The sequence below is a fragment of the Austrofundulus limnaeus genome, unplaced genomic scaffold, assembly GCF_001266775.1.
Source record: "Austrofundulus limnaeus strain Quisiro unplaced genomic scaffold, Austrofundulus_limnaeus-1.0 Scaffold85, whole genome shotgun sequence".
In the NCBI taxonomy this organism is placed as follows: domain Eukaryota; kingdom Metazoa; phylum Chordata; class Actinopteri; order Cyprinodontiformes; family Rivulidae; genus Austrofundulus; species Austrofundulus limnaeus.
The window spans coordinates 275126-286418 of record NW_013952487.1 but is presented as its reverse complement, the minus strand read 5'-3'; the positions used below and the strand labels follow the sequence as shown (position 1 = coordinate 286418).

General features: G+C 40.1%; 1 protein-coding gene across 4 annotated transcripts in view; it reads right to left on the bottom strand.

The window, feature by feature from the left end:
- Positions 1 to 11293, bottom strand: part of fgfr3 (fibroblast growth factor receptor 3) — a 52563-nt gene that overhangs the window by 4919 nt on the left and 36351 nt on the right. The window contains exons 8-15 of one of the 4 annotated variants that reach the window (XM_014011813.1): positions 9942 to 10086; positions 6943 to 7121; positions 3736 to 3881; positions 3522 to 3643; positions 2045 to 2155; positions 1780 to 1970; positions 860 to 982; positions 714 to 784 (exon numbers count right to left, since the gene is read on the bottom strand). In XM_014011813.1, the coding sequence (XP_013867267.1) occupies positions 714 to 784; positions 860 to 982; positions 1780 to 1970; positions 2045 to 2155; positions 3522 to 3643; positions 3736 to 3881; positions 6943 to 7121; positions 9942 to 10086 (1088 nt within the window). Of the gene's footprint in view, positions 1 to 713; positions 785 to 859; positions 983 to 1779; positions 1971 to 2044; positions 2156 to 3521; positions 3644 to 3735; positions 3885 to 6942; positions 7122 to 7487; positions 7633 to 9941; positions 10087 to 11293 lie in introns of all 4 variants that reach the window. The other 3 variants (XM_014011811.1, XM_014011814.1, XM_014011815.1) reach the window with 3 other exon arrangements.

Below are 11293 nucleotides of genomic sequence, written 5' to 3'. Positions count from 1 at the left end.
GTTGAACGTAGCAGAAATAAGATGTAATAGTATTGTATGTAGCTTAAAAAGCTAACTTTAGCTAATAACAGCTGAATATTAGCTAAAATTGCAGCAAATAGCTGAATATAGCAGAAGGCAAATAAAAAGCAGAAATAGGTCAAATTAGCAGAAAGAAGCAGAATTAAAGCTGAAAGAGCAGAAAATAGCTAAAATTGAAAAAAAAAAGAGCTAAAATTAGCACAAATAAGAGCAGAACCTGAACAAAACGAGTAAGATGTAAAGATTTAAAAACATTTAAAACGAGTTTAAGGATGTTGAAAACAGCTCCCTTCATCTTCAATGGGAATAAAGTGGCTGAAGAAGTGAAACAGCTAAAAAAGTAAAAAAAACAGCTGAAAAACCAAAAGTCATAGCTGGAATGTCCTGAAGGAGCTGAAYGTTTTGATATAARAATTGTTAAAATAGAAGTAAAATTGCGGAACGTAATACRGTCTAAAACCCGTACGGAAGAAAAACTGATCTTTGTGTGAATGTTGTGAAGCGTTCGCACAATTACGGCTTTAAAAACAACACATTCAAACTGGACTGTTGTCGTTGTTTTACAACAACCTGAAAGAATTTCTGAAATTCTGTTGTGGGTTTTGGTTAAAACACGTCCGACAACACGGTCGGGTTTACGGAGGCGAGGGAATTGTTTCAACGTTGTCGTTCCTCAGTTTGTGGAAACTCACACGTCGCTCTGGTGCGTGTAGACCCGGTCGAACAACGCCTCCGGAGCCATCCACTTCACCGGCAGACGACCCTGAAACCAGGAAGTAAAGCTGTTTAACAGAATCAGCCTTTTGACCCTTTGTGTTTTGTTTGTTGTAACGCTCACGTTTGTTGTCTTTTTGTAGTAGTCTATGTTGTGTACGTCACGGGCGAGACCGAAGTCGGCGATTTTCATCACGTTGTCTTCTGTGACGAGGACGTTTCTGGCTGCCAGGTCTCTGTGAATACACTGAGGGGACAAACACAAACATCTGTAACTATGGAGCCCGTTAAATGACATTTAATTAAAAAATATATTCTGTGACCACGAGAAAATAACTCGTGGTCACACTTTAGTTAATGCGTGGTCCATGTTAACAATAAACACTCTGTGTGTGGAAATGACTGCAATAATTATCTTGTGGCCACAATCTTTTCAAACCAATGTCATCAAACATTAAAATTTATTTAGTTTTTAATTAAATTAATGTTTAACTTTTATTTAAAACAAATATCTTCATATAAAGATGGGTTAATGTCATGAGGCTGTTGACRTTTTCTTCTTCTATATAATTTTTTTATATAAACCTTTATCTTACTAAGCTGAAATTGAAAAATTGAAAATTGCGAGAAAAGAAGTACAAAAGTTTATTTGGAGTGTCTCTGGGTGAATGAATGAGTGTTCATGTTTCCATAAACTGCATCGAGCATGTGAGGCTCTGGCACTGTTTCAAGACTAAATTTGTAAAGAAAATTAAAAAATAAAATCTACGGAAACATGATAAACAACTTCTGCGTGACAAAACAAAAAMACCACCGTAAAGTTTTGGGCATGCACTCTAAAACAGGGTTCTCAGTTTGTGGCAGGAACACATTTGTGGCCTGGAAAAAGTACAAACAGTTTATTAAACTGAGCAAACAAAACTCTGGTGTTATTTTTACACCTGGCCCTCTGGGGGCTCCGTACGTCCCATTTCTACAGCCGGACCTACGTGCAGCAGATGATTTGTTGAGCTTTTTAAAAGCCAAACATTTGGTGTTTCTGACCTTCTGCGAGGCCAGGTACTCCATGCCTCGGGCCACCTGGTAGGCGCAGGACACCAGGTCTTTGAACGTCAGCTGCTCGTCGGGGATCTTGCAGGTGTCGAAGGAGTAGTCCATGCCGGGCGGACGCCGAGCCCGCAGGTATTCCCTCAGGTTGCCTTTGGAAGCGTATTCCACCAGGACGTACAGAGGACCTGAGAGCCGCGCAGACACCATTAAAGACTCGCTTCTCTTTTTAATCGTCTCTTCGTTTCAGGTCTGAGCTCACCGTCCTGCGTGCACGCGCCGAGCAGGTTGATGATGTTTTTGTGTTTGCCGATCATCTTCATCATTTCCATTTCTGACACCAGGTCCGACAGGTCTTTGTCTGTCGCGTCGTCTGAAACAGGAAGTGGGACACGAGATGAAGCGCCTCATGATGAAAATAAAAAACAAAGTTCAAAAGAAGAACAGGAAGATCAGTACAGAAAAAACCATTTAAAATGCAGAAACAGCTGAATGACAGCTAAAATTTATTTGCTAAAAAACCTGAAACTGACTTATTAAAACTAAAAGGAGAACACTAGCTAACAGTAGCAAAAGGCTACCTTTAAGCTATGGGTAGCAAAAATGAAGCTGATGGATGATAGATATGATCATTTCACAGCTAGAAACTAAAAGTAATACAAAACTAGCTAAAATTAAACTTTAGCTTAAATTAGCTAAAGGCTGACTTAAAGCTAAAACTGGTTAAACTGACATGATTATCTGGTGGATAAAAGCTAAAAGTAGTAAACAGCTAGTAAAATGTAGCAAAATAGTATCTAAAAGCTAAAAAAAGACCAACACTTCAGCTAAAATTGGCAAAAGGCTAGCTTAAAGCTGTAAGTAGTCAAAACATAGCTTATGGTAGATATAATCAGGCAGCTAGAAACTAAAAGTAGTACAAAATTAGCTAAAAATACCAAAATACAAGATAAAACTCGCTAAACTTTAGCATAAAGTAGCTAAAGCCTAACTTAAAGCTAAAACTGGTTAAACTGAGTATTATASATATGATTATCTGGTAGCTAGAAGCTAAAAGTAGCAAAAAGCTAATAAATGTAGCAAAATAGTAGCTAAAAGATAAAAAAAGAGCAAATGTAGCAAAATGCTAGCTTTAAGTTGTAAGTAGCAAAAACAGCTCATAGTAGATATCATCTGGCAGCTAGAAACTAAAAGTAGTAAAAAGCTAGCTAAAAATACCGAAAGTAAAAAAAAGCTAAAAGTAGCAATATGCAAGTTAAAAGTAGCAAAAGGTTAGCTTTTAGTAGCAAAAACCCTGACTAAATGTAGCTAATTACAGGTTAAAGCTTTAAACAGCTTGTAGATATGATTATGTGGTAGCTAAAAGCTAAAAGCTGTAAAATGCAGCCAAAAGTAGCAAAATGAATCAAAACAGAGTAGCTGAAGCAGATTTCTGCAAGAACAATATTTTTGAAGAAATTGAAGAGATTTGATTATTATTATATTTCTAATGAATTTTTTTGTAAATAAAGTTGAATATCTAAAAAAGGCAGATAAAGTTCTAAAAAACAAATAAGAGCAATCACCTTAACGAGCCGAACATTTTGATATAAAACGTTTGGAAGWATAAAGAGGGAAACGAGCCGATGCTGAGTCACAATAATGAAAAACGGTGACTCAGCGTTTACAATAGAACCCACTGCTATCACTGTTAGCATAATATCAGTTCCCATAACGCTCTGTAGCCACAATAAGCTAACCTTTCAGCATCTTCACAGCCACAGTCAGCGGCYTGTTGGGCTTCTCCTTATCCACGCCGACAGCCTCGGCCATGACCACCTGACCGAAGCAGCCCTCGCCCAGCGGTTTCCCCAGAGTCAGCCTGAAACCGAAGCACAGAGGTCTTAACCAACATCACTAAACTGAAGCTTTTAGCTTCAACAGCGCCGTCGAAGTGAAACTCCGCCTTCTTACCGCGAGCGGGGGAACTCCCACTTGGGGTCGGAGGGCAGCTCCAGCTCGGAGACGTTGGCCAGGATGGGCCCGTCGCTGGACGACAGCCGKGCTATCCGGACCAGCGGYGTGTTGGAGTTCATGGACGAGTTGGAATCCAAGGACACCTGCTTGGGTGCAAAAAACAAAACAGAGAAAATTGTTATAGTCTCGGAAACGACTCCAACACGACTCAGACAGAAGAAAGAAAGCAGGATGTGACCGGATAAAGTTTAAAATCTATATTTTGCTAACACAACAACATGATCTCTTTAAAATAGACACATGATGTTTTTAAATCCTTCAGTTGGCTTTTTATAAAGTGGAACTGCAGTGCTTTGGTTTGAATTCCTCCTTATTGTAGCTCCACAAGCCCCTCTTTCACCTCTGTTCTGAGGGTAGCAACTCGTTTTGGTGCTGTCTCTTTAAATGYAAATGAGGCACTTCAGACCCCRCCCACCTCCACCCCSTTCAGCCATTTTTWAAAGTTTGATAGCAGASGTACGACTATCTAGCGGYGAAAAAATTTATTTTATTAACAAATGAATTAAAAGATGTCAACAAATGAAGACGTGTCCATCAGCCCTGAGCTCGTTAATGTGGAATGGAGAAAACTGAACTGAAATGTGACCCAAATTGAATATGAAGTCGGACTTTGTATTGGCAAAAATTTGGTCGTTTGTAATGATACATCGATTTAATGAATAACGATTAAATTACATCAAGGCAAAACAAAAACGTCGATCTTATCTTCATATGCTCGATGTGGATCAATAATCGCAGACTTGTGAACTGAATAAAAATCGTAACGCAACAGATTTTCTAATATTGAGAAACATTGAATTATCCAAACAAATAATTAAATTGTGTGATAAAGCTGATGAATTACAGCCCTAGCATTTAGTGATATGATACATATCACAACACAGGGGTCATGATTGCGATAAATTGAGATAAATTGCGATAAATTGCGATACTGCGATCCTAAATAAATTAAACTGTAAGCAAGGTGATATATKGTCATTTTTCTCCAAAAGACTCTAAATTAAAAAATATATATCAGCTAGCATGTCTTTCTTTTTAGGAGTGGAGGAGCCAAACRGCAGGCTGACTGCTGCCAACTAGTGGTTGGAGGCTAAAATACAGCCGCTAGCATCAAAGTTTATATTTTAAGCCTTAATTAAAAATCAAAACTGTGCTTTAGAGAGTGAATACAGTATCAGGAAATGAAGTGTATMAATATTTTATTAGTTCCCTAACCCAAAAGTTAGKTTCACTAACCACTAATCCACTAAACGAGAATATTAACGCTGCTAACGCTAAATGGATCAAACTAATGGAAGCTAATGCTAACACATTGGATCATATGTGACAATTTGGCCAATCCAAACTAAAGTTACAGCTCAAGGCGGCTGTAGCTGAGTGGCAGTCATCCTGTAACCGGTGGCTTGCCGGTTTGATTCCCCGTTCCAGCCATGTCAGTTGTTGTGTCCTTGAGCAAGACACTTCACCCTCCTTGCCTGCCTGAAGAGGGGATGGTTTTTATTTAATAYGAGGTAAATGGCATAAAAATAGAACACTTTAACACTTTAAATTGAGCCAAAACTAATCGGTCCACTAACGGATTCCAAAGTTAGCATAAAAGCTWATTTTCTAAACGCGAAGCTAGCTCTGTTATTAGCGAATTAACACACTGAATGAAAAGGTATCTACATAGAACCAGGAGAAAATTAATTTAACTTTTCTGCCTCCTACAGACTCTAAGTCGACAACAAAACATATTTAAGGGTTAAAAAACGTAGATTTTGCAGATATGTCCCCTTTAGCAAGCAGCYGACTCGTGGCAGGAAGTAACGACAAACAAAAGAGGAGGTGGGTTAAGATGGTCGCCTCGGTCCGTCAGTCGTCTCTTTCTTCTTCTGTTGCTGAGTTTGTTGAAACATCCAAACTGCTGAGGAGAGCAGGAGGAAAAACAAAAAACCAACCACATATTTTCAAGGCATGACAGTAATATCTGACAGAAGATACCGGGAGGTTTACCGGAGCTTTACTCCGAGTTATGAAAAAAGACGGAGCCAGATTAGAATCACAGAACAGGAGCTGAGATTACAGAAAAATGCACCCTGTGCAAAAAATACAGGCTTCAATTAAAGCCAACTTCTCCAGGATTGAATTTCTGTTTGATAAAATAAAAAGTCCTGAATTAAAGAAGTTTTCTAAAAGTGTTCTTTTTGAGGAGCAGAACCTTTTAATTAAGAACCTCCAGATGGATAATCACCAGTTTTCACAAGCAGAGAGCAGAAACCAGAAGAACATCGTGGTCTGACTAACTGAAGGTTTCTGGTTTTTATTCTCCGGACGGTGAAAACCAGTTTCAGTCGTTTTGTAAATTATGTTTGATGATGAAAACAGAAAGAAGTTTTTAATCTTAAAAAAACATTTCATTTTCAATAAAGAAGACCAGTTCTGAGGGTTTTAGAGGACCTGAGGAGACCTGGTCTGGAGGTTTTAAAGGACCAGTTCTGAGGGTTTTAGAGGACCAGTTCTGGAGGTTTTAGAGGACCAGGTCTGGAGGTTTTAGAGGACCAGATGAGACCAGGTCTGGAGGTTTTAGAGGACCAGTTCTGGTGGTTTTAGAGGACCTGAGGAGACCAGGTCTGGAGGTTTTAGAGGACCAGTTCTGGAGGTTTTAGAGGACCTGGTCTAGAGGTTTTAGAGGACCTGGTCTAGAGGTTTTAGAGGACCTGGTTTGGAGGTTTTAGAGGACCTGAGGAGACCTGGTTTGGAGGTTTTAGAGGACCTGAGGAGACCTGGTTTGGAGGTTTTAGAGGACCTGATCTCTCAATCTGGTCTGAAGGACTCTAGCAGTTCTGCACTCCTGGATGGGAGCAGATGATCTAAAACCTGCAGACACTTTTCAGTATTGGAGTCTTTCCAGATGTGCCAGCTGCCAGAGGCACTAATGCACCCCCATACCATCAGAGAGGCAGATTTGGATACACCCGACCTCAGAACAGTCCTCCACTTTGGGTCAGGGAAGACAGCAGCGGTTCTGGATGCTGTTCATGTGACWACTTCTTTGCCTGATAGAGCTTTAGGTTATATTTAATTATAGTTTTATTTTGAAACTACCAAACAGGAAGAGAGGAAAAGAAAGAAAAGCCTTGTGCAAATCTTGTATCTACTTTCTGTTACCTGTCTCTTGAGGGGGAACTTGGACAGTTTCTGCACCGGCGGCGCGGGCAGAGTCTTCTGCGCGCTCATCCTCATGCGGCAGAGGATGACGATGACCACGGCGAGGATGAAGAGCACGCAGCCCGTCACGTAGATCAGGATGTCTGCGTAGTAGTCGTCTTTGTCTGGGTTCTCTGCTCCAGAAGAGGAAGAGGATGAAACAAACTAAACTGAAATTAACAGTTTTTAATCTTTGTTTTGATCAGCAGCACATCTCAGGACATAAATCACAGCGTTCGTGGGTTAAACCGCTCCAGAGTCGCCTCGTAGTTTTCATGTTTCAGCAGGTAACTGCACCTGACACATGCTCCGCCTCAGGGAGATAATTACTGTCTCCAACATCAAGTAAAAAATGTTTCAAAGTAGCCTCGGAGCGCTGGAACAAGTTCATCAGTAAACCGTTTGTGCTGCTGAGCAAAACAAATTAAAGCTTCACGTATTAGGAGGAGAAAAAACCTGAAAAAAAAAGAAAACAAGGCAAGTCTGAAAATCAAAAATACCTGGAAGCACCGTCAGCCAAGCAGAGTGGTAAGAGAAGCCGATAGAGTTCCCTGCCAGGCAAGTGTACTCGCCCGCATCCTCAAAGGACACATTGGTCAAGAGGAGAACCTCTAGTTCCTTATCGGTTGTGTTAATACCGGCCGTCTGTGGAGGAGGACAGGAGGACAGAGCGCAGGAGGAAGGAGAGAAGAGAAGGAGAGAGGAGGATTCATTTTAGAGGAAACACCAAATACGCCCCGGGAGTAAAAAGACAGGAGTCAGCTGTGCCGCCACCAGGAAGTGAAAAACTGAACCGGAGAGAAGGCCAAAGCTGACCCAACACCACAGCTTTATGAACGTAATGCACCCCAATACCATCAGAGAGGCAGACTTTTGAACTGTACATAGAAATGTTGGACCACATACTGGAAAGGTTTTTATTGTTCTTTTTGTTTGAGTCATCAGCTTAAAGGCAAAGTTTTGAATTTACTGGTTCGTGTACGTTCAAACCCTAAAGTCACAAGGTTTGGATCAGGACAAAGTATGACTGACTGACTGACTTACATACTTACTTATGTACTTACTTACTTACCAACATACGTACTTACTTACATACGTACTTACTTACTAACATACGTACTTACTAACATACGTACTTACTAACATACGTACTTACTTACGTACTTACTTACTTACGTACTTACTTACTTATGTACTTACTTACATACGTACTTACTAGCATACGTACTTACTAGCATACGTACTTACTAGCATACGTACTTACTAGCATACGTACTTACTAGCATACGTACTTACTAACACACGTACTTACTTACTTATGTACTTACTTACTTATGTACTTACTTACTTATGTACTTACTTACTTATGTACTTACTTACATACTTACTTACTAGCATACTTACTTACCAGCATACGTACTTACCAACATACGTACTTACTTACTTATGTACTTACTTACATACTTATTTACTTACGTACTTACTTACTTACTAGCATACGTACTTACTAACATACGTACTTACTTACTTATGTACTTACTTACTTATGTACTTACTTACTTATGTACTTACTTACATACTTACGTACTTACTTACTTACGTACTTACTTACTTACTAGCATACGTACTTACTAGCATACGTACTTACTTACTTATGTACTTACTTACTTACTTACGTACTTACTTACTTACGTACTTACTTACTTACTAGCATACGTACTTACTAGCATACGTACTTACTTACTTATGTACTTACTTATGTACTTACTTACTTACTTACGTACTTACTTACTTACATACTTACTTACTTACATACTTACTTACATACTTACTTACTTACGTACGTACTTACTTACTTACATACTTACTTACATTCTTACATTCTTACTTACATACGTACTTACATACTTACTTACTTACGTACGTACTTACTTACTTACGTACTTACTTACTTACTTACATTCTTACATTCTTACTTACATACGTACTTACTTACATACGTACTTACTAACTTACTAACTTTTGCAGGGACGGTACAACAAAGCATTATCACCCACAGGGAACAGATTCTAGCTAAAAGCTAACGTACAGCCCTCGTCCCTGGAGGTGTGGTGATATGATACATAACGACACAGGAGTCACAACATGATATATATTCTGCAAAATTAACTTTTTAATCTTTATATCATGTTCTAATATTACCTCATCAAAAACCCACCCAAAGTGCTGCTTTCACTCATTCATTCATGTTTGTGAAATCCTTGACTCTCCTGTGGCACACATGTGGAGCTAACTAAACACTTGCTGGATCAAAGCCCCGCCTGTTTGTACATAGCTCCTCCCTGGAGCTCAATCTGCAGTCGTGATCCCGCCCCCAAAGCGTTGTTGTGAAGATGTGCTGCAGTGGCAGTGTCGGAAACGGTAGGAGGCCAATTTCAAGGCGTTTAGATTTATTTTTGATTTAAACATCTTTTTATAACAAGTGAAGGTCACAGTTACTGGATGATGGTTTAAAATACATAAAACCGCCCCTTTAACTAAAAATCGTTACAGTATCAGGAAATTAAATATCACGATATTTCAGTGAATCACTATTTTCTTATAGCCCAAATAGAAAGAACCTGATCTGGATACAAGTATGTTGGCCGAGATAAGAAACATGTAGAGCCAGCTGAGGTGGGTCATCTGATTCTGGGCTCTCTTCCAAGTGGGACACGACCTGACCAGAGATGAGCTGTAGAAGATGGAGATACTGGGATCCAGACGCTGAAGGTGGAAAGACAACCTGTAACTCTCTGACATCTACAGCTGCTGGTGTGTTTGTTACTGGTCAGGATAAAAGTAATGAATGTGATTAAATGTGTTTCATGTGTCGAGCAGACCCACAACCAAGCAGAAGTTTGCACCAGGAGGCGAGCAGAGGAGGCGGTTCTCCCAGCGAGTCTAGCGTTTACCTGGTTTGTCCACGTTCAGCCAGAAAGCTTTTTCCGACATGCCAATAAAGTTTGTGGCGCGACACCAGTACTTCCCGGCGTCTTCCCTTGTCACGTTGGACAGTTTCAACTTACTGTGTGCCACGGTGTTTTTACTGACATTATTCTGTGGAGGAAAATGCACCTGGTCACACACAAAAACGGCAGAATCTCCAGAAATTTCTCTTGTTTGTTTACAGTCTTGTGTTAAATTAGAGGTGCCGAATCCTGGTCCCTGAGGACCACCATCCTGCATGTTTTAGGTGTTTCCTTGCTCTCCAGCAGATCTCCTGAGTTCTGCAGAAGCCTGTTATTCACTCGTTCATTGAGTTATAAGATTACAGAGATGTAAACCAAAATGCAGTTTACGCTCTGATTTAGTTTTGTTCTTTAAAAGATGTTTTAATTTCAGGGCTTTCCTCGTATTCTGTAATTTGCAGAGGTTTTTTCTGTCCCAAGTTTTTTTAAACCGAGGAAAAATGTTCCCCAAACCTGCTTTTATGTCTGTTTTATTATTATTATTTGGAGAAGAATACTGTTGTTTTAATCCACAGGCTTTTGCTTTCTGGTTTTACTTCTAGAGAGAGAATAAAACCAAACATCTGGTTCAGACTAAGTTAACCGCGGGGCTAAAGCTAACTGCCGCTGCCATCGGATGTGCTCCGTTGCATGGTTGGAGGAGAGCAAGAAGAAAAAAAAACATGGAAAAAATGAGCAAGGAAGACGAGGAAGGGCAAAGTCAGCAAAGAAGACAGGGAATGTGTGACGGAGCGGTGGAGTGAAGAGGATCCTAGTCTGAGACGTCAGAGGAGACGAAGAGCGAGAAGAAAGAAAGGCCGACACTAAACAAAAGATCAAAACTAATATCTGCTCTGTTCTTGTTTTTGCTTTTCCAAAACAGGATTTATTCAACAAAAAGTTTAAAACATTATCAAGGCTGAAGTGTTTCACAAGATATTTTACAAACAAACCATCAGGGTTTTAATACAATGACTGTAAAGTTACTGAGGAATGCTCATCTTAACCCTGGTAACTCCAAATGTAGGTGTCCGACCAGTTCGCCCAACAAGAACATGACAGAAACATCTGACAGCAACACACAACAGGAACACACGTCTAGAATGCCAGACCTGAACGCCTGACAAGAATGCCCAGCAAGACCATCCGTCAGGAACACCCAACAAGAACACCCGTCAGGAACACTCAACAAGAACACCCGTCAGGAACACCCAACAAGAACACCCGGCAGGAACACCCAACAAGAACACCCGGCAGGAACACCCAACAAGAACACCCGGCAGGAACACCCAACAAGAACACCCGGCAGGAACACT